Source organism: Phocoena sinus, chromosome 11, assembly GCF_008692025.1.
Source record: "Phocoena sinus isolate mPhoSin1 chromosome 11, mPhoSin1.pri, whole genome shotgun sequence".
Taxonomy (NCBI): Eukaryota; Metazoa; Chordata; class Mammalia; order Artiodactyla; family Phocoenidae; genus Phocoena; species Phocoena sinus.
Window position 1 is genome coordinate 71,060,041 of NC_045773.1, and position 21,089 is coordinate 71,081,129.

Sequence of the window (21,089 nt, forward strand, 5' to 3'; positions counted from 1 at the left end):
CTTGCTTAAGGGCACAGTTTGTTATCACCAGACTTCAGCTCTGCTCCTTCCCCTTGAAGGACTTGGAGAATGAGAAGACCTAAGGGTCAGAGAGAGAGTTGGGTCCAGCGTACTGGCTCCAGTTCAGCCACCACCCTGTGCTCAGCCTTCCCCTGCCGAGTTCCCCCAACCTCTGATCATATCCCAGTAGCTCCCAGTCATCAATCCATAGCCACAGAGCTGGAGGCCATCCAAACTGGCCTGTTTATTTCCCAAGCCAAGAGCGAATCAGTCCTTCCCTGCCCACTCCAGAGCAAGATATAGTTGGGAATCCACACCCCACCCCTCAAGCCTTAACACAGCAGATAAATTAGTGAACTCTTTTATAAAACATTGTACAGGGAAAATACATACATATATATAGAGCCAGTGCTGGCACTGGGGTGGGGTTCGCTTCTTAGACACAGGTAACCGGATCCTGCCCCATCAGGGTGCCCACCCACCCCTGCACTCTCTTTCCCTGAAGTGGTCATCTGCTATCCCCACACCCTGGTACCCTGGCTGGTTAGCACAAATCATAGAGGTCCATCATCGTGCCCCCAAAGGGAACTGCTTCCTGGCTGCCCCTACCAGCCTGCTCCTCTGAGGTGGGCACCCCCTGCCCCTCCTCCTTACCCAGGTAGCCTTCCTTGGCCTGGCCCCAGGAATTCGGCCCACCAAGACCTGAAGACAGAAGATTGACCAAAGAATATTATTTCCTGATATGTCTGGTGAGCATATATTATCTAAACCAGGACTTTTTTGAAACTGGAAGGGGTTCTCACTCACTGGAAAACAGGCATAAACCCAGACTTCCCAGCAAAGTACAAATGGTCACCCTACCGATAGGGCTCCCCTGCTCTGAACTGGCCCAGTCCTGCCACTCTTGACTTTCCAAAACACGTTCCATACTTGGAGCAAACTCCTCTCAGACCTCTATTCCCATCTCTGTCACCTTCTATTCTACAAGGCCTTCTGGCATCTTGGTTACACATTCTAAGGCCTCAGTAATATTGGAGACCTGTAGTATTGGGGTTGGGAGGGGTGGTCGGGAATGAGGCCCCTCCAAACCCCATACAGGACCTGGCCAGGTAAGGCCTTTGGTGTCAAGCCCCAGGCTTTCTGGCTCCTTGGGCCCGATCCCCCAAATCATGGCTGCCTGGGTCTGAATAGAAAAGCAAGCCTTAATCCTCTGTCTTCCATCCCAAACCTGCCACGTCTTCTCTCTCTAGGCCTTCCTGTAGCTCAGGGCCAGGGAGAAATGAACCACCAGTACCCCTATCCCCACCCTTGGTCAATGCAAAGCACTTTGTTCCAGTACCTTCTCTACATGTTATGTATGCATATTCCTGCTCACACCTCAATGTGGCTTCTATGCTAGGAACCCCAGGTGTCGCCTCTGGGAGTGGCAACTGGTGGACTGGTGGAGGCTGAGGAGGTCAACCTGTAGCACCCTGCACCCCCAACCCAGATAGGGCTGGGCCTCAGCCCTTCATGAGGGCCTGACCAGCAGTCACAGCCATCCTGATGGGTTCCCTTCTGAGTAAGCGCTCCAGCCCTTGCTTTTAGAACCTGCTCAGTAGGCTTGCTTGGAAAACTGCTTTCAATAAGCCTTGCTAAAGCAAATAGTACCAGACAGTGAAAACTCAGGCTCCAGCTCCTTAAAGGTCCCTCCTCTCCTCCCTCCTTCCCCCTCCCACCCCCATCTGCAGACAGTCCACAGCCACACCAGTGCTTTGGGAAACAGAAGTTCAATCTTACTGGGCCCACTGCTTCACTCATTGTCCCCCTGTCTGTCTTTGGGAAACAGACTCCTCTGTGTCTCAGTGAGGCTACTTAACACCTGCTGCATCCCTCCCACCCCCACAAAAACAAGTGCCTGGATCCAACCCCTTGGAGAGGAACTGAGAAAACCCTGGGCTCAGGATGGGGCCTTCCGATGGGCCCCCGAGTAGGCATAGGAGATGGGATGGTGGGTCCCAGGCCTCACGGTGAATGTGTTGATGGAGCTTCCGTAGTGGGGGTTGCCGTGGGGAGACCTGGTGGGGAGCAGGAGAGAGATGAGGTTAATATCTGGTTAACCAACACCCCTTCCATCTCCCCCAGGGCACAAGAGGAAGGACGTGGCTCAGTGCGATGGAGCTGCCCCACAAGCTCAGGGCTCACCATCCCCAGAGTGGGACCCCAGTATTGACTCACCAGACACAGGGCTTCCCTCCTGTCTAGGCCCTGATGCCAGAGTACATGCCTCATACCCTTCTGCTCAGAACCCGTCCCTCCTAGCCTGGCTCTGGACGCGTCTCTGCAGGATGGGAAATCCCAGCACCCAAGGACCACTCAGGTCTCCCCCCACCCCGCGCTGGGGCTCCAGGGAGTGGGAGAGAGGAGAGAGAAGAGGGAGCTGGTGGGGAAAGCAGGAGGAGAGGGAAAGAGAAAACAAAGGAGATAACGGGATATAAGGAAGCAGATAAAGGAAGCGCGAAAGGCGCCCTCTCCAGGCGAAGTGTGCCTCCCTCCCCCTTCTCTCTGCCCTGAGAGCCAGAGGGGAGAAAACCAAATGTCCCAGACTGATGGCCGTGGCCTGGCCAGCTCCCCCGTGGTCCAGGGGAGAGCCTCCCTCTCCCCTGGCTTCCCAGCCCAGGCTCCCGCCATCACCCTGGCCCGCAACTCACCTGCGGGTAGCCGGGGCGCAGCCGCAGTCGCCGCCGCCGGGCGCTTTGTACTTGGCCTCTCCGCGGGGGCCGCCCTCCAGGGGCATATTCCGCGCGTGCAGGCCGGCGAGGGGCGCGCGGCCCGTCGAGTTGACGCGCCGCATCTCCAGGCCTCCGGGCGCTGCGAAAGGCCCTCTGGGATGTGGCCCGAAGCAGCTAGGGGAGGTCGGGCTGCGGCCAGTGCTGCCCCGGGGCAGCCTGGGGCTGCGGTGGGTCTCCCCGACGACGTACATGCGCTTCTTGATAAGCGAACGGCCCCCGCCCGAGAAACGGTCCAGGCCCATGGCGGCCCCGGTGGGGCCCGCACTGGCGGAAAAGCGCGAGGAGCCGTGAGCGGGGCCCGCGTCCGCGAGCTGCCCCAAGTCTGAGAAGTTGTTCTGGTGAGGGGAGCCCCGGCGCCCCAGATACTGCAGGGCGCGGGGCGAGGGCTCAGGGTAATTGCTGAATTCTGGTGGCGGTGGGATGACCTCAAGGTTGAACTCCTCCTCCCTCTTGTGGGAAGGAGAAGGAGGGGAAGAGGAGGACTTGGGCAGCAGGCGGCCCTGGGGGAGGCTGGAGGGCACTGGTCTTTCCCAAGCCACGGGGGCCTGCGGCTCCGTCTTTGTCCAGCTGTACCCGCGGCTGGGCTCCGTGCCCTCTGGGTCTCTGCGGGGCTGGGGCTTCCACTGACTGGGTACCTTGGGCTGTCCTGGCAAGGTTAGCTGGGGGTCCTTCTCAGTCTCCTTGGGTACCTTGGGGACCACTGTGAAGGAGTTGGGCTGGCCGTCGTTGTAGAAGATGGTGTCAGAGCCTGCCCCGGGCTGGCTGTGGCCACGGAGACTCCCTGGCAGGGAGGACTGGCCCAGGGCAGCCCCTCTGGACCTCCCCTTCTGCGCCCTCTGCCTGGCTGCAAGGAGCAGAGCCATCGGGGAGCCCTGCTCCACCACCTGCCCTGTCACTGGATGCCTGAGGACTTCCTCAGCAGGCTGGGCTGAGGCAGGGGGGTTGGCTGGCAGCCTCCGGGGCTCCTTCACCTCCACAGGCTCCCATGACCCTACAGCCTCTCCTCTGGACAGGGTGGGCGTCACCACGGCCACATCTCTGCTGGGGATGTTCTGGCTGCGATGGGGCTTATAGAGAAATGGCACCTCTTCTCGGCCAGGGGATATCTTTGCGGGGAGGGCTGGAGATGAGAGGGCTCCCTGTGTAGGCTTACTGGTCTCTGAGGAGCACCCTCCTGCCTCTGGCTTGGAGGGCACTGCAACTTCTTGAGGTTCTGGCTTCTCCCACTGCCCAGCTGGGACTAGGTTCTTCTCTGCTATCAGTTGGGATGATGTGGTGGGCAGAGGTGTGGCCTTGAGTGGTGCAGCTGGTCCAGGTGTGGCTGGCTCAGGTGTGGCTTTGGGTGGTGCGGCTGGTCCAGGTGTGGCTGGCTCAGGTGTGGCCTTGGGTGGTGTGGCTGGTCCAGGTGTGGCTGGCTCAGGTGTGGCCTTGGGTGGTGTGGCTGGTCCAGGTGTGGCTGGCTCAGGTGTGGCCTTGGGTGGTGTGGCTGGTCCAGGTGTGGCTGGCTCAGGTGTGGCCTTGGGTGGTGTGGCTGGTCCAGGTGTGGCTGGCTCAGGTGTGGCCCTGGGTGGTATGGCTGGTCCAGGCGTGGCCTTGGACTGGAGTGGTGTGGTTGGCAGAGGGGTGGTGGATAGAGGTGGCAGATTCTTGGCCGCGGGCTTGGAGAATTTGCCATTATCAGCCCTGTTTTCAAAGATTCTTACCCCTTCTAGCTGAGGTTTGGGAGGCAGAGACCCTCTGCTGGGCTTGGCTTCCTTCTCTGCTGATGAGGAAAGCTGGGCCTCCAACTTATTCCGGATTTGCCGGATGCTAGGAGTTGGCGAGTCTTGGGGGATGTAGTCCAAAGGAGGGAGGGTCAGGCTGGTGGCAGCCTTCCTCTCTGGCTGGCTGCAAGGACTCTCCTCAGGAACACTTGGGGGCGCCTCCTTCTCTGGCAGGCTGGGGCCCTTCTGACTCTCCTTTCCCTGAGAGGATGCAGTTGGGCCTGGTCTATGACTGGCAAACCGGTCCTCTCTCCTGGAGCCACAGAGATAGGCTGACAGCTCGTTCCGCAGCTTTGCCATCTGGCTGGGATCCCACCAGTCCACGGACTCTGAAGAGGCTGTGTCCTCTGGGCTGGGGGGGTCAAGTTTGGGTTTGGGAGCAGGAGAGCTGGACTTGGGTCTTTTCATAACCCCAGCCGGGGGAGGGGCTGCCTTCTCAGCAGATGGCAAAGGAGGGGCAGCTGGGGGCAGGGGGGGTGCCGGGGGAGGGGGTGGGAGTGGAGGAGGGGGCAGGGGAGAGGCTGCAGGTGGAGTCTCGGCTTGTTCACTTGTCCAGGCCTGGGACTGGCCCGGCCTCGGACTGGCTGGTGCCGTAGCCCTGGGCTCCTCGGGATGGTCTGGTTCAGTGGCCCTGTCGGGGTAGACCTGGGACGCGGGGCGGATGTGAAAGCTGGGAGGCAGTGGGAGTCGACTGGGGGCCTTCTTGGTGGCCTCTCTTTCCTCAGGAAGAGCCCCTTGTGCTTCCTGAGAGGAGATGGATGAAGACCTGACTGGGGTTGGGGGAGGCACCTTGAGCGAGCTGGGGAAGGTGAGGTGGGTCTCCGGTCCCAGGAGGCTCCCCTTGGGCTCAGCAGGGCTCCCGGGGGGGCTGCCTCTGGGGACCTCTGGCTGCCTGTCACTCAGCGCTACCTCTGATTTCCACTTGGTGACACCCACAGCGGGGAAGGGGTGAGTCCCCGGTGTACGAGGAGACACTGGAGCTGGGGGAGCCGGGGCTGGCAAAAGGGGTAGGGGGGGCGCAGGGGGAATGAAGTCCGGAGGGGTGGGTGTGGATGGGGAGGGAAGGCGGGGTGCAGTGGATAGGGCCCCCATTACTGGGGGCAGAGGTGGAGCCATGCTGGGCGGGGACGGGGGTTCCAGCAGCAGCGGGGGAGGCGGGGGAGCCATGGAAGGTGGAGGTGGTGGCGAGGGCTCCTCTTGAGGCTGCGGAGCGTCTGAGGGTGGTGCCGGGGCTGGGCCCGGGGGCGGCGGGGGGATGAGCAAGTCTTGGCCATACTGCCCAGGCCTCAGGTCCCCCACAGAGCTGTATAATCGGAGGTTGCCATTGATAAGCTTGCTGCCTGCAAGGAGGGAGAGGCAGAGATGAGAAGGGCGAGAAGGCAGCCGGGCTTGCCCATCTCTGAGTGCCCAGGGCAGGGCGGGGTGGGCTCCTGAGGGAGTAGCTGGCCGGTGTCATGTCTTTCCTTTTGAACAGCACGTGAGGAGCAGCCATGTCTCGAGTCTCCTGAGCTCTCCTGGGAGTGACCCTCTTCTTTCTGGGGAGGGGCCCCTGCCTGTCCCTGGCACAGCCTCTGGAGCCTGTGCTAAATCTCCATAAGCTCCCGAGGCTCACCCTTCTCTGCCCCGCTCACAGTCCTGTATATAATCCCTTTACTAAACTCTCTTCAGTTAGGCCCTTCAAGGGCACCAAGTGTTTCTTACAGGTGCCTTGGCTGGTACAAAGCCAGAAAGGCCAGGGTTCAAATCCTGGCTCTTCCACTTACTAAATGTGTAACCTGAGACACACTCATTAACCTTGCTGAGCCTCAGTTTCATCATCTGAAAAATGGGAACGACGTCAGCACCTACCTCATAAAGCTGTTGGAGGATTAAGCAAGAGAATTCATGTAAATGCACGGCAAGAGCTCATCAGGTGCTAGGCCCATAGTAGGTGCTTAACAAATGGTAATTGCTTTGACTACTACCACCTGTGCTTACCTTTTCATTCAGCCGTAAGACAGACAGGGAAGGTGGCAGAGATAGGAAGTCATGGATGGGGGTGGGGGCCTGGAGACCTCAGTAAGGAAGTCTGGGTGAAAGTTTGGGAGGGAGAAATTTGCATGAGCACCTCCTGCTTTCTAAAGATCCTGAATCTACCAAGAACCCAGCTTTCCACCTCATAGAGAACTTCTGGAACAGATTCTGGACTGCAGGATGGATGGGGGTCTGTGGAAATGAGGTGACCTGGACGATCGAGGCACCAGAGAGATGCTGAGCCCCCCTGGCCCCAGCGGCTCACATCCCTCCCTTCTTGGCCCCAGCCCCTGCCCCCTCCCTATTGTCTGCAGGCCACCAGGATGCCCTGATTACTTCTCTCTGAGGGGTACCTGTCCTTCACCTCTCCTCCTCTCAATTTCTAGGGCAGAGAGAAACAAACCTGGGAATGTGCAGCTCTGAAGGGCTCCTCCCAGCTGTCTGACTTCAAAACAAATGCCATACAGAGAGTAGGGGGGGGTGGAAACCAACACCCATTGAGCACCCATTGAGCACATTGAGTAAAAGACAAACCAAAAAATAGTCAAAATACTGGCTCTCGTGGAGCTTGTGCTTTAATGGGGCAATGGGACAGACAATAAACATAATATATTAGTAAATTACTACCACATTAGGTGATGAGTAATATGCGGGAAACCCAGGAGGGGTGGTAGGGGTGCAATGTGACTAGGGTGGTCAGGGAAGACCTGGCTGAGAAGGTGACACTGGAGCAAAGAGGAAAAGAGGGAAAGAGGGAGGCGAGAGCTGTGCACACGTGCAGGCAAAGAACTGTCAGGGCAGTGGGAACTGCAGCGCAAAGACCTGAGGGTGGAAATGTGCCTGGATATTGAAGGAGCAGCAAGGAGACGGGAAAGCCAGCAGGAGATGAGGCCAGGTAGGGCCAGATTCTGGCGGTCCTGGCAAGAACCCTTCCACTGGGTGACAAGGGAAGTCACTGGAGGGTTTTGAGCAGGGTATGACAAGAAGTGACTTGCATCCCATCCAGTACTTAGTTTACTCTTCCAGAACTGGAATTGTCTTGCCCGTGGCTCATTGGAAGATACGGAGGTGCAAGGGGTTACGTGATTTGCCCCAGGGAGCGAAGCTAGTATACAGGGGAGCTGGGACTCGAAGCCAGGTCTGCCTGACTCCGGGGTTCTCTCTACCACTCACGCTGAACTTGTTCCTGCTCTGGCCTCGGCCCTCACCATCCTTCCCCCACTGGGCCTTAGCCAACCGTGGCTCTCCTCATCTCCCACCCACAACAGCCAGCAGCCAAGAGGCCCGGGGACTCCAGCTTTCTCACCAGCTGGGGAGGGGGGACCAGATGCTTGGGCTTAAGGAGGAAAAAAAGAAAGATGGACAAGCCCCAAGCTTAGGGTCCTCTTACCTGTCATTTGTTGGTCTGCAAAGTTGTCTGGGACAGAGGGGGTGGGCACAGCCAGTCCATGGTTCTCCTGGGCATCCTGAAAGAGAGCAGAACAGTTAGGGGACAGGGAAAGACATATGGTTCTTAAATCGCTACTCGTGAGACCATTTTATTGCTGGAAAATCCACAGTGATGGTTGCACAACCTTGTGAGTATACTAAAATATAAAAGGGCTCGTTTAAAAGGGTGAATTTTATGATATAGTCGAGTCTTGTTATTCGCGGTAGTTAGGGTCTATAAAGTTGCTGCGAACACCCAATTAGCAAAAACTGGATCAAAATGCCCGAGGGAAATGCCCGAGGGTTAGGTTCCTGTAAACCTTGGTCAAGGCACCTTCATCAGCTGATCAATACATAACTTTGTTTTATGCCTGTTTCTGTTTAAAGAGACCTTATTTAATATCTATTGTTGACTCACTGACACTGAACTCATGGCCAACAGCACCATAACTCACACCTTCGGAGCTTACATAACGCACATAGAGGCACCTCACCTAGCCTCCTCGCATGTAGGGATGTCAGACGGCACATCAGCCCTATGCTTGGGGACCATTTTAAATAGCAAAATCAACAACAAAAAGCAAAGAAATATGAAAAAACATGGCACTAAATAGAAAAGGACGCTTATTTACCGCATGAGGGCTGAAACAAGAAAGCAAAGTGTCTTGTTCGACCTCAGCAGGGCCCGTGTGCATCAGGTGACCCAAATTTTTCACTACTCTGCGTATGTCCAGAGCATCTTGAGTACTGATGTGGGGGGTTACAAATAAATTTTAGCAAGTAGGCGAATTTGCAGATACAGAATCCGCAAATAATGAGAATCAACTGTATATAAATTGTATCTCAGTTAGAACAGAACAAACAAAAAAATTCTGCGTGACTCCCCAGGGATGGCCACAAGATAAAAAGCCAAACCCCTCAGCCTGGCCTCCTGTTCACGCTTAGCTTTCATTAGGTATTTACAGAAAAGTACCTAAGTAAAAAGTGGTGAACTGGAGCTGTGGAAGGTGGAGACCATAATGCGTTTATACAGCTGTCGGTTTGTACATACTATTTTACATTCTTTTTTTCTTTTCCCCAAACACACATTTCCATATGTCAACAACGTCCACACACCTGTCCTTTGGAGGAGCTGTGGAGCATTTTATGGTCACTTTCAAGGTCCTCAACACCCTGGCCTCATCCTTCCCAGCCAACGTTTATTTCCACTCACCTGTTACAGCCATCCTGCATTCCAGCTGGACCAACTCCCTCCCCAGGATCCTTCCAACCCACACATCTGGTTCACGTTCATCCCTGACGCTGGGTGTTGGTCAGGCTGTGCTCCTCTTCCCACCCTCCATTTCTAACAATACCACCCACTGCTCTGTGCTCTAAACATATGATCGCCGTCACACCACTCTGTGAAGAAGCTATCCCCATTTGTCAGAGACCGCGGAAGCTCAGAAATGTTTGGTAAGTTATCTATAGTCGTATGACCAGTGCCGTCAAACCCAGGTCTGTGGAGCTCCCACCCCTGGGTATTTTGCTTCTTTAAAGTCTAAGTCTCTCATCCTGCAAGGATTAGCTGAGCCCCTCTAGAAAGATGGTAGCAGGGAAGGGGAAGCTCTGAAGCCAGACTGTCTGGATTTGAATTCCGGCTCTGCCACCTACTAGCTGTATGACTGTGCCAGTGACGTAAACTCTCAGGTTCCCTGACTATGCAACTGTGATGAAAATAGAATTTACCTATTCTAGGGAAGCTGTGAGGATTAAGCGATGCAATACACAAAAAGCACTTAGCTCCTGGCATGTAGTGAAAGCCCAATAAATGTTAGCTCTTGTTGTTATTCCTAAGGAGCCATCCCTTGTCTGCACCAGCCCACACTGACCTACCCTGTTCAGAGCAGCCCATAGCCAAGCCCCATAGGGAGGACTTCTGTTTGCTCTCTAGATATTACCCCAGTTCCTCCAATAAGATGTGGTTGCTCCTTGGAGCCCAGGGACATGTTTTACACGAATCCCCCAAAGCGGGACACATAGTAAGCCAAGTTGTTACTCGCTGATGGTGCGAACTCTCTAGACTTAATGGTTTAATATATAAGAAGGGGGATTCAAGGTAGATGTTTCAGAAATATCCACAAGACCCTGGGTTACCAAGGGCAATCTCAGAATTACTCTCTGGCCATTTGAGGGCAACAAACAACCCATCTTCTTGTTCTTAAAGAATTTTGGGGACTTCCCTGGTGTCGCAGTGGTTAAGAATCCACCTGTCAATGCAGGGGACACGGGTTCGAGCCCTGGTCCGGGAAGATCCCACATGCCGCAGAGCAACTAAGCCCGTGCGCCACAACTACTGAGCCTGAGCTCTAGAGCCCACAGGCCAAAACTACTGAGCCCGCACACCATAACTACTGAAGCCACGGCCACTCCCGGCACTGCTGCCACAGAGCAGCCCTTGCTCAGTGCCTGGGGTAGAGTCCAGCCCTGGCCCTGCCAGATGGGGCATTCCCCATGGAACTGGGCCTCAGGCCTTCTGTGTCCCTACACCCAGACAACACCCAAAAGCTAAGATCACTGGTCACCTCACAGAGGGGTGCAAACCAGCTCCCCAGCTCAGTCAAGCAGCCCTTTAAAATCCCTCACAGCCTCATATATTGAAAAGTCACCCAGCAGTGATTAGCTGGCAGGGAGGCTGGGGGCAGAAGTGCCGTTCCAAGAATATTTATATATATTTTCTTCCTTATACTTGTCTCTATGTTCAGTTCTTAACAATGAATTTCTGTTTCCTTCATAATTTAAAAAAGCACACAGTACGTAGTTTTGTTTTTTTTTTTTAATTCTTGTAATCAAGAAGAAATGGCATGGATTTTATAGGCAGGCAGACCAAATTGGCAATTTTTTTTTTTTTTTTTTTTTTTAACCACACCGCGTGGCATGTGGGATCTTAGTTCCCACACCGGGGATCAAACCTGCACTGGAAATGTACAGTTTTAACCACTGGACAGCCAGGGAAGTCCCCAGATGGGCAATCTTAATTTAACTCCATCATCTCAAAGACAGAATCGGACACAAGGTCAGTGGTCAGGAAGTGTGCCCCCCTCTCGCCTTTTGAGGCTCAGTTTTCTCATCTGTAAGATGGGGTTGATCCCACCTCCCTTAGGTTTGTTGTGATACCCCACACCTAGATAGATCCTGCAGAGAAGCACTCAAGGAAGGACATTTCCCCGGGCTCCTGGCCCTCAGGCCCTAACAAAGCTCAGTAGGTGAGCAGTGGCCTGAGTCCATGGACACTCTGCCTGGGCACAGCTCCCGGGACGTGTCTGCCCAGCTGGACCTGAAGAGATACATGGGTGCTTCCCCGTAGTCAGGGTCAGGCAGCCGGGAATCTCCTACTGCCCTTTCAACCACAGACATTTCAGAGTTGAAGAGAAGGAGGAAGGAAAGAGGAAGGGAGGAAAGCATTCACTATTCAGGATGAGGTTGTCTCCCCCTTAATGTTACAGGGGGTCAGAGCCCATTGCTAGCCCCCTGCTGCACCACCAAGGGCTCAGGGGACAGCCTTACCCCACCGAGGGGCCCAGCCCTGCCCCCTTGGCCTCCCTGGGACTGGGACACACACGTGCTCATGCCTGGGATTCTTCAGAACCCAGGCAACCCCCAAGGGTGGGTCACCAGGAGCTTGGCCAATGGGCCACACACGGTTGCCTTGGACACAGGCCAGCTCGGTGCCTTACTGACACATTGTGGAATGCAAACTTCCTCACCAGATTCCTCCAGTAGCCTGGCTGCGGCACCTCAGGGTGAGGTGTGGAGCTGCAGGGGGTGAGGGAAATGACCCTGAGTCAGAGTCAGAGCCAGGCACGGCTGGGGACACTGCTGTAGGCTGGGGGAGCAGGGGGACAGGCCCCCAGAGTGAGAGCCACAGGAAACCCCTCCAGGCACCCAGTGTCCCCAGCGGGGTGAAGCCCAGCCGGTTAGTTGTTTCCTGGCTTCGCGGGGCAGCGTGAGGGTACAGAGTGTGACCCCCACACAGCAGCTTCTCTGAAGCTGGGAACCAGTGAGCATTAAAAAAGAAGAGCTCCAGGGCTTCCCTGGTGGCGCAGTGGTTGAGTGGCCGCCTGCCGATGCAGGGGACACGGGTTCGCGCCCTGGTCCGGGAAGATCCCACATGCCGCGGAGCGGCTGGGCCCGTGAGCCATGGCCACTGAGCCTGTGCGTCCGGAGCCTGTGATCCACAACGGGAGAGGCCACAACAGTAAGAGGCCCGCATACCGCAAAAAAAAGAAAAAAAAAGCCCCATTACTTCCCCGCCCTGCCCTCCACCCTCTGCCACAGCTCATACCCCCTTCCTGGGGAACAGAGAATTCCACCAACAAGGCCGTCTTCCTCTGGACCAGCCTGCCATCCCAGAATTGCTCTTAGACCCTCGTTTCAGGGTCCTGCCCTGGACTCTGAGCTACAGAGGGCCCTGCTCTGGTTCCCTTTAGGGCAAGGAGTCCATGGGATCAAAGGGACATGCCCTAAGAGCCCACAACACCCCGTTCTTGACCCTGCTCCAGGCACCAAGGTCCCTAGAATCCCCCATTTAAATGGCCCTGAGCCCATGTCTAGAGCTTCTTTCCCAGTCAGTCCTGAGGGCAGCCCAAGCTGGGGGTGCACATCCCTGAGCCCAAGGGGTGGCCATGCGTGGATAAGGATAAGGGTGTGGGTGGAGCTTTGGAGGTTCAGGCTGAGACCTCCACCATGGAGGAGGAGCCAGGTGGGCAGAGGCGGGGGTGGCTATGGTGGGGAGAGGGTGCTCCATCCGTACACTGGCTGCAAGCTTCTGACACCCACCCCCCAGGAACGCATGGAGCTTCCCCCACCTGACAGCCCTCCCAGCTAACGTCAGCCACGCGAATCACTCGAAAGCCAATAAGGACTGCCCTTCCCAGCTCACCCTAAGGAGCTCAAACCCCAACCCCAAAGGGAGCCTGGGCCTTGAGTTCAGAGATGAGCTCCCACGGCGGGGGATGGGGTGGAAAAGTGGGAAGGAGAAATCCGGCTGACTTGGGCTGCATCTTTGCGTTTCAAGGAGGGCAGGGTCCAGACAGTCAGGCTTCCTGCCCGGAACCCAGGCTGACACCTCCCCAGGCACTGCCAGGCCTGCCTGACTCAGAGGGTGGGGTGACCCAGGGAGCTCTCACCGCCTGCAGCAGCCCAGGGGACCTGTCCAGCCAGTTTCCCCATATTTGCCACGTTGGCATTTAATTTTTAACTCCTCATATGCATCGCCCTGGAGATGGCTGGGCTCAGACTAGGGTAGGGCAAGAGGCAGCCCCAGAGAAAAGTATGACCTTCCTTCCACCAGTTGTTCCACCAGATCAGCTCTCAAAAGCTAGGGACAGGCTCTGGCTTGAACTCTGGGCCGGGTTCCCCCTTGGAGGTAGAAGGAAGTGGGGAGAAAGGATCCTTCCCCGACTCAGCCCAGGCCCACGTGGTGGAGACAGGACTGGATTGAGAGGAGGAGACCTGGGCTTGGGTCCTGTCTCCACCTCCTTTGATCTGTGTGGCCTGGGCAGGACCATCCCCTCCCTGGGCCTCAGTTTTCTCGTCCTGATGAGCACTAAGGTCCGCCCCTACCCCAGCTCTGAAGTTTGCAATTCTAATCCAGTTCCTCAGAGCTGGCAGAGCAGGAAGCGGGGTGGCCCTGGTGACTGAAGCATGTCCTTTTCAGAGGGCCTGGAGTCTCTGGGGGGCTCCAGGGAGCTGACCCCACCTCCTGCCCCTCTGTTAGCAAGTTATTTTAACACAGAAGATCACAGCTGAGGAGACCCTAGTGGACCATCCAGTATAACCCCCGCTGGTGGGTGAGGAGCCAGCGGCCCTGGGAGAGGAAGGGCCTGGCCCTCAGCCACCCTGCAGCCCAGTGGCAGAGCGGGCACTGGTGCCAGTTACCTGAGGATCAATGCAGATCCCATCCCAGTCACTGAGGGATCCCAAGGTCCTCTTCATAATTGGCCTCCGGCTGCTGGCTGCCTGGAAAAGTATTTCTTTGTTCTCTGCACTTTCACCTCAAACAGGGCAAGGAAGCTCCAGGAAGGGGCCAGTAGCACCTGCTGTGGCCCTTCTCCACCTCATCTTGCCCTCCCCTCTCGCACCAGCCCCTCTGCGGGCTCCTGAGAGGTACTGACAGCCACAGTGCTCCCAGAAGACGGTCCGGCCTGGACGGCGCTCAAGGAAGAACATGGGCCTGTCGTGGGCATCGCTGCCTTGAGCCTCCCCTGCCCCAGGGTGGCCTGGCCTGGGAGGTGCCCCCTGAGTGTGGGAAGGGAGGAGAGGGAGGGGCAAGGCCCAGCTGGTTAGGACAGTGTCAGGCAGGGCTTGGCCTCGACCCAGCTCCCCACCCCTGCCCCAACTCGGTGGGGCTGGGGTCAGGGTGTGCGCACGTGTGTCTACGTGTGAACCCACAATTCTGTCCTCCTGCCTCTCATTCTCCCGGCCTCCTGCCCCAGCTAGAAGAAAGCAAAGGATCCAGCCCAGAGCCTAAGGGAGAGGAGTCAGACTCCCCTCAACCCAGGAGCCGGTGATGAAGGATATCGGGGCTGCTTTGTATCTTACGACCTGAGTCAGGAGTAAAACATGTCCCCGGGATACGGGCCACCATGCCCAGGGTTCCTAATCTTAAGATGCGTCATAGGTGGGCTTCCAGGGGCCTGAGATCCCTCTGTTGGAATTGTAAGCAAAATTACGTGTACGTGGCTCACAGCCTCATCATGCTCTCAAAGGGGCCTATGACCCTACAGAGGCAAAAGCCCTGGTGCCCAGAAAGCCCTGGCTGCCAGGCAGGGGTTCAGAGAGGCAGACACGGGAGATGCAGGCGGTGCTGCGGGCTGGTGCTGGGAGGGAAGAAAAAAAGCTTCTAGGCCGTGGGTGGAGGGGAAGATAGGACGGCCTGAATAGAACTCGGAGCCTGGAGCCTGGCTACAAATCCCAGCTCTGCCACTTATGAGCTGCCTGTCCTTAAGCAAGTTACTGCCCCATCCTGTGCTTCAGTTTCTCTACCTGTAAAAGGGGGATTCACAGCAGCATCTTCCCAAGAGGGTGGCTCCAATGACTCTGTTAACACACGCGAGGCACTTGGGATGGTGCCTGACGCACAGTAAGTGTCCCCCACGTGTCAGCCACGATCTCACGGCCCTGCCACTGGCTAGGACCACACAAGCCACCCAGCCGGCACCGACGGCATGGAATGACCTTCCCTTTCTGGGTTCAGTTCCTGCCAATGTAAAGTGAGGCTGGTGTGGACCCGACGAGGCCCCTTTCAGTCGTGGGTTCACAGTGTGTTCATTCCCTCGCCTTCACCAGTGAGGGGCCGTGAGTTTGGTGGCGAGAAGCCCCATCTCCTGGGACTGGGTCTGAGGCTTGCCCGGAAGGACTGCTCCCAAGCCAGTACCAGCCAGCAGTCCCTAACCCTGTGCAGCACCCCCAGTCATGCTCGGCTTGGTCCAGACCAGATCCAAACCAGAGGACCCAAGCCAGAAAGGAGGAGAGCAGAAAGGCAGGGACCTGCACTGATCACTGAAGGGGCCCAAAGTGGGTGGGTGGGTGGGAGCAGGGATACAGGATGCCGGCCCATCAGAAGAAACTCAGCTGCACTGCATTAACCCTTTACTTGCTGGTGCAGATCTGAGGGAGGAGCCAGGACAGCAAGAGCCACTCAAGGGGAAACAGCCATTTATTTAAATATTTTAACAACCAGAACAGGCACTGGTGTGTCAGCCCTGGGCGCCCACCACTGTAATTCTGAGTATGTGTGCTGGGAGTAGGTGAAGGGAGAGAATCGAATTCACTTCCAGCGATGGAAAATCTCAAAATTATTTCATCTGCATGTATGGGTGCAATAACCCTGTAACAGTTTTATGCATCTCTGGAAACAAAGTTAGGGGTGGACTCATTTACTTTATACCTTTTTGTTGGTGGTGGTGTACTCTCTCTATTCGTCTGTGATGTCTGTGAATTGCTTTTGTAAGCAGAAAATAAATTACTTAAAGTTGTATTCCCAGAGGTCTGTGTGTTCAGCCCTCCACATACAGGCCTTGGGGTCGCAGCAAGGAGACTGTAAGACTCAGTCCCTCTCACAAAGAATCTCGGGGTCTGGTAGGTGAGCTTGGACAACCCAGAAAAAATCGGTGATGGTGCAAGGGAGATGGTTGTGCTGGACAGAACTTGTGGGTGCCCCAGACTGAGGCATGGGGTGCCATGAGGTCTAACAGGCCCCTGAGAACTCAGACCAGGATTAGGTGCCTTGTCAGTTGAGGTATGGATGCTGTGACCCCAGTGACTGTATTGTCTCAACCGGGACCCAGGTCTCACAGACAGTAGTGAACCTGGAATTTATGAGGCTGACAGTTTAGGCTCTAAATCTGGGCTGTCGCATACGGTAGCCACTGGCCACAAGTGGCTATTGAGCCCTTGAAATGTTGCTAGTCAGAAGTCAGATGTGTGCTCTAAATGTGGCACACCAGATTTTGAAGACTTAGTATGAAAGAAAGAATGTAAACTACCTCAGTAGTATTTTATACATTGATTAAATGTTGAAATGATCATCTTTGGACTAATTTTACCTATTTCTTTTCCATGTACCTACTAGAAATTATAAAATTACACATGAGGCTCACATTATACTTCTATTGGATGGCGCTGGTCTAGGCTGTCCCTGAAAACCCAGTCACAGAGCAGTTGTTTTGAGTGTCTTTCCCTTTAGAGAACAAAAGCCCAACCACAGGCTCCAGAAGGGAGTTTTTGGTTTCTGGCAGTTCCAGATCCACAAACAAATCGGTCCCAAATGCCCTTCTCCCAAGGGTCACTGCTATTTGACCTTTGAGACAGTTCAGGTGCCACCTCTTCCAGGAAGCTTTCCTTGATCACCACCCTTTAGCTGGATTGGCCACTCCTGCTCTGGCCTATATTCTAATAGTCTGTTTAGTGATTCATCCCCTGCACTGGGCAGGAAGTTCCTTGAGCAATGCTGGCTCAATCATCTCTGAATCCCAGAATCCAATGCAGGGCGTGGCACAGAGCAGTCAGCCATCGGTGATTGTGGAATATGAATCCTGCTGAACTGGAGGTACCCACTGCTGCATTGCCTCTGCATGCAACTTCCCCATAACCTCTCCTTAGGTTTCGACTCAGAGGAGCTGACACCCCTAATCCCAGCCTTTCTGCCATGAGCCATGCCTCCTCCCAGTAGCCACCCTGGGTTGGCATCAGGACGGAAGGAAATGGACAGAGGGTGAGGCTGATGACCACTCGGGCCAGGGCAGGTGGGGCTCCCTCCTCTATGGCAGCCAAGGTGGCCCATCCACAGCAGACCCACAGACCTCAGGGCAGAACAGTACTCACCAGTGGAAGAAAGGTCAGCAGGGGCCGGACTCTTGGCCGAGCTTTCAGTGTGGCGGTTCCCGACTCACTCACTGTGTCAACTCGGTTGTCTCCAAAATAGATCCCATCTAGGGGAGACAAGTGAGGGGAGACCATGAGCTGGAGATCAAAGGCACAGGGGCCAATGGAGTTTAATCAGGAAAACTGAGTTTAATCAGGCCCCGCAGTGGCCCCTGCTGGACCCAGCCCAGCACCTCTTACATAACAAGATCCTACGGGTGGGGCGTGTGCTTTTGGGACCAAGTGAAGCAGGATTGGGAGGGACTCCAGGGGCGGTTTCTTGGGGTCTCCTGAAGCTTTCAGCCACCAGCAGTCCTCTCTCTCCTCATCCACCCCATACAGGTCCTGAGCCTTCACTCCCACAACAAGTCCCTCCTTTTGCGGCCCTGAGAGCTTGATCAAGGCCCCAGCTAAAGCTTATCTCTGAGAGAGGGAAGAAAACAAGCTGGCTTTTCGCTTGAGTGTTTGAATTTCTAATCTGGAACAAGCAGAGCAGATTAGGCCACCCAGTGGCCCAGCACCCACCTTCTGGACTCCTCTAACCCAAGATTTCTTTAGCTCCCAAACCATCAATGGTTGGAGGCATGGCTCCATCTGATGCGCCCTTGAGGACAGAGCAGAAATAGGACAGTAGGGTCCACCTGACTTAGTACAAATCCCAGCTCTGCCACTGACTCACCATGTGGCTTAACCTCTCTGGGCCTCAGTTTTCCCATCTGTACAATGGGAACAATGACAGTGCCAGCAAATGTGGTCCTGTCCTCTGTAGGAAGACAATACAGGACCTTTCTCTTCCTCTAGTTGCTGGACCTGTGCTCTGGGCTGTTTCTACAATAGTGGGAACTATTGTAGAACATTTTCTCAACCAATCTCCCTCATAACTCTTAAGACACATTGATGAGAATTTCACACACTGTCACCTCTGACAGGCAGGGGTCACTGTGGACCTCCTACTACATGGGCCATGAGCAAGGAGGGCTTTCTCCATTTACTGGGGCCAAGGGACTTTCTCTTCCTCTATAGCAAGGGACTTTATAGCAAGGGACTTTCCTTTTCCTCTATAGCAAGGGACTCTATAGCAAGGGACTTTCCTTTCCCCAGAGGGGAAAGAGAAGAAAGGTCAAAATTCCAACTAACCAGAATCCTACTAACTGGAACATTGGATGAATGGTGGTTACCTTGCCTCTTGCACATGACTTTAGGAGAAAAGCGTTTAAAGATTCCCACATAGAGGGCCTTGCCTGTGACATGGAGGCTCTAGGGAGCACCCCAGAAATGGGACACAGAGTCCTTTATGTGATGCCCTACCTGGCGGAGAGTCGGCTGGCACATTCCAGATTCTCTACCTCTCAAAGGGGCCAAAATGACGAGTTTTCCCCATGTCTCCAGAAATGCTAGTTCCCAGCGCTGCCCCGTCCCATCCCGTACACTCTGGGCAAACATGATTCCCCAGTGGTGGCTGCCAGGCTCCATGCCTAAGGCTGGAGACCAAGATGCCAGAGGGTGGGTGGGGAGGGAGAGGGGGGTTGTAAGAGTGCAGATTTGGCACAATCAGAAACAAGAAAAGTAGAAATAACAGGACACCCCCAACAGCTACCACTGAAACCCACCCAATTCTCACTGGCTTCTAAGCGTCTGTGTGTTGACAACAGGATTTCCTGGGACATTCTCTAGATAGTGCTGTTTTGATCACCAAGACGTTATACTGGGGGTGGGGTGGGGACTAACACAGGCACACTTCCAAGCAGACCTTCTCTCTCATTATTTTATTTAATCTCTGCACCAGTGTGGGGGTCTAGGGAGCGTCCTTTCTGCAGCTGAGTTGCCACAACATGAATGGCCCCTCTTACTGTGTGCCTGGGAGTTTTAGAAGCAAGCAATCTGGCATGTTGATCACTATAATAGCAGTAATAATAAAAGACTAGGTGGAATTTATTGAACACTTGTAATGGGCCAGGCACCCTTCTAAGCATCTTATACCTTATTAATTCATCTAATTCTCAAAACAGCCCCTTGCAATTGGTATGATCACCATCCCCATTTTACAGATGAGAAAACTGAGGCACAGAGAGAGATCTAATAACTTGCCCAAAGCCTCAGAGTAAGTGGTGAAGCCGGGGTCTCTGCTCCAGGGCTGACCTCTGAACCACTATACTGTACACACTGCTCCCAAGTGGGGAATCCTGATCCCGCCATTTATAGGATGTGGACGGGAGGATGGGGGTGTGAGGGGCAGCGGTGCTATTGGAGGGTATGGGAAGCTTGGCTGTAGCCAAGAAGCAGTGCTGGGGAGGGGTGGGAGGTGAAGCAGCTTGCCCAAGGCCCACACGGGTTAGGGCAGAGCCAGATCTGAGCCGGGGCCATCTGACCCCCATATGCTCCCACTCTACACACCTCACAGATTCCACGACTCAGCCCTGATTCTGAGCCACTGTTGTCTCAGTTGGTTTGTGGTTGTTTTGAGCAGGGGAGCCCTTTCTAAGAATACGATTGTTCTCTGGAATACCTGTGGAAGGCGAGCAGCTGTGGTAGACAGAAGTGGAAGGCCTGCGTGGCTCCCTCCCAAGGGGGCACCTCTTGGAAATGCAATTTGATTTCCCCATTCTAAGAGGTGTGGCTGGGAGTCGGGGAAGGAAATGTGATGAGAGAAGCAGAGTCAAAGTGGTGTGATGTGAGAAAGACTTGGCTGGCCACTGCCGTGTTTGAAGATGGAAGGGGCCACGAGCCAGGGAGTGCAGGCAGCCTCTAGAAGCTGGAAAAGGTGAGAAAACATTCTTCCCTAGAACCTCCAGAAAATAACACAGTGTTGCTGACACTTTCATTTTAGCCCAGTGAGATCAGTGTCAGACTTCTGACCTACAGAACCGTAAGATAATAAATGTATGTTATTTCAAGAAAAAAAAAAAAAGAGGTGTGTCTAGAACCTGACAGACTTTCCCTGGGCCCCTCATACCTGGGCTCAGTTCCCAGTTGGTCAAGGTACACCAGCAGGTGAGTCAAGTGTGGCCACTACCATAAGCGGGGTCCCCCAAGAGTTCAAGGTCAGGGCTGGGGCTTTCTGAGCCTCACGGTCAAGGTCCAAAACTAAACAGAAAGACAATAGAGTCCAACCTTGGGGATTTTCCTGTGGAAGTAAATGAATGCTGCTAGGATCAGTGTCAGGGATACCAGAATGGGCCTTCCTGGGAAGCAGCCCCCTCCTCAGTTGAAGAGATTAAAGGAGGACCTCTTGGGCTTCCACTGCTGCTGCTGGTGGCGCAGTGGTTGAGAGTCTGCCTGCCGATGCAGGGGACACGGGTTTGTGCCCCGGTCCGGGAGGATCCCACATGCCGCATGCCGCGGAGTGGCTGGGCCCGTGAGCCATGGCCGCTGAGCCTGCGCGTCCGGAGCCTGTGCTCCGCAACGGGAGAGGCCACAACAGTGAGGGGCCGCATACCTCAAAAAAAAAAAAAAAAAGGAGGGCCTCTTGAAGAAGGAATGGACAGTGAGGAGATGAAGCCAGAGACAGACAGGAGGCTGGACAACCCTACCCATGGTGGGGAAGCCACTGGGAGGTGGGTGGCCCTTTGCCCTCTTGTCAGGGAGAGCTCTGAGTCTGGATGCTTGGGGCTGCCCTCTTTGCTGATGGGGAGACTGAGGCCCAGAACAGATGGGGCTGGTCCAAGGTCTCAGAGCAGTGGTGGTGGTGCCAGGGCTCAAACGAGGTCCC

General features: G+C 55.1%; 1 protein-coding gene across 1 annotated transcript in view; it reads right to left on the minus strand.

Moving 5' to 3' along the window:
- The window catches only part of C11H6orf132 (chromosome 11 C6orf132 homolog), a 27,946-nt gene continuing 6,857 nt past the window's right edge, over positions 1-21,089 (minus strand). Inside the window, exons 2-5 of the mRNA XM_032649505.1 lie at positions 17,342-17,448; positions 7,938-8,013; positions 2,691-5,874; positions 1-2,057 (exon numbers count right to left, since the gene is read on the minus strand). Coding sequence (XP_032505396.1) covers positions 1,940-2,057; positions 2,691-5,874; positions 7,938-8,013; positions 17,342-17,448 — 3,485 coding nt within the window. The 3' untranslated portion in view covers positions 1-1,939. The remainder of the gene's footprint in view (positions 2,058-2,690; positions 5,875-7,937; positions 8,014-17,341; positions 17,449-21,089) is intronic.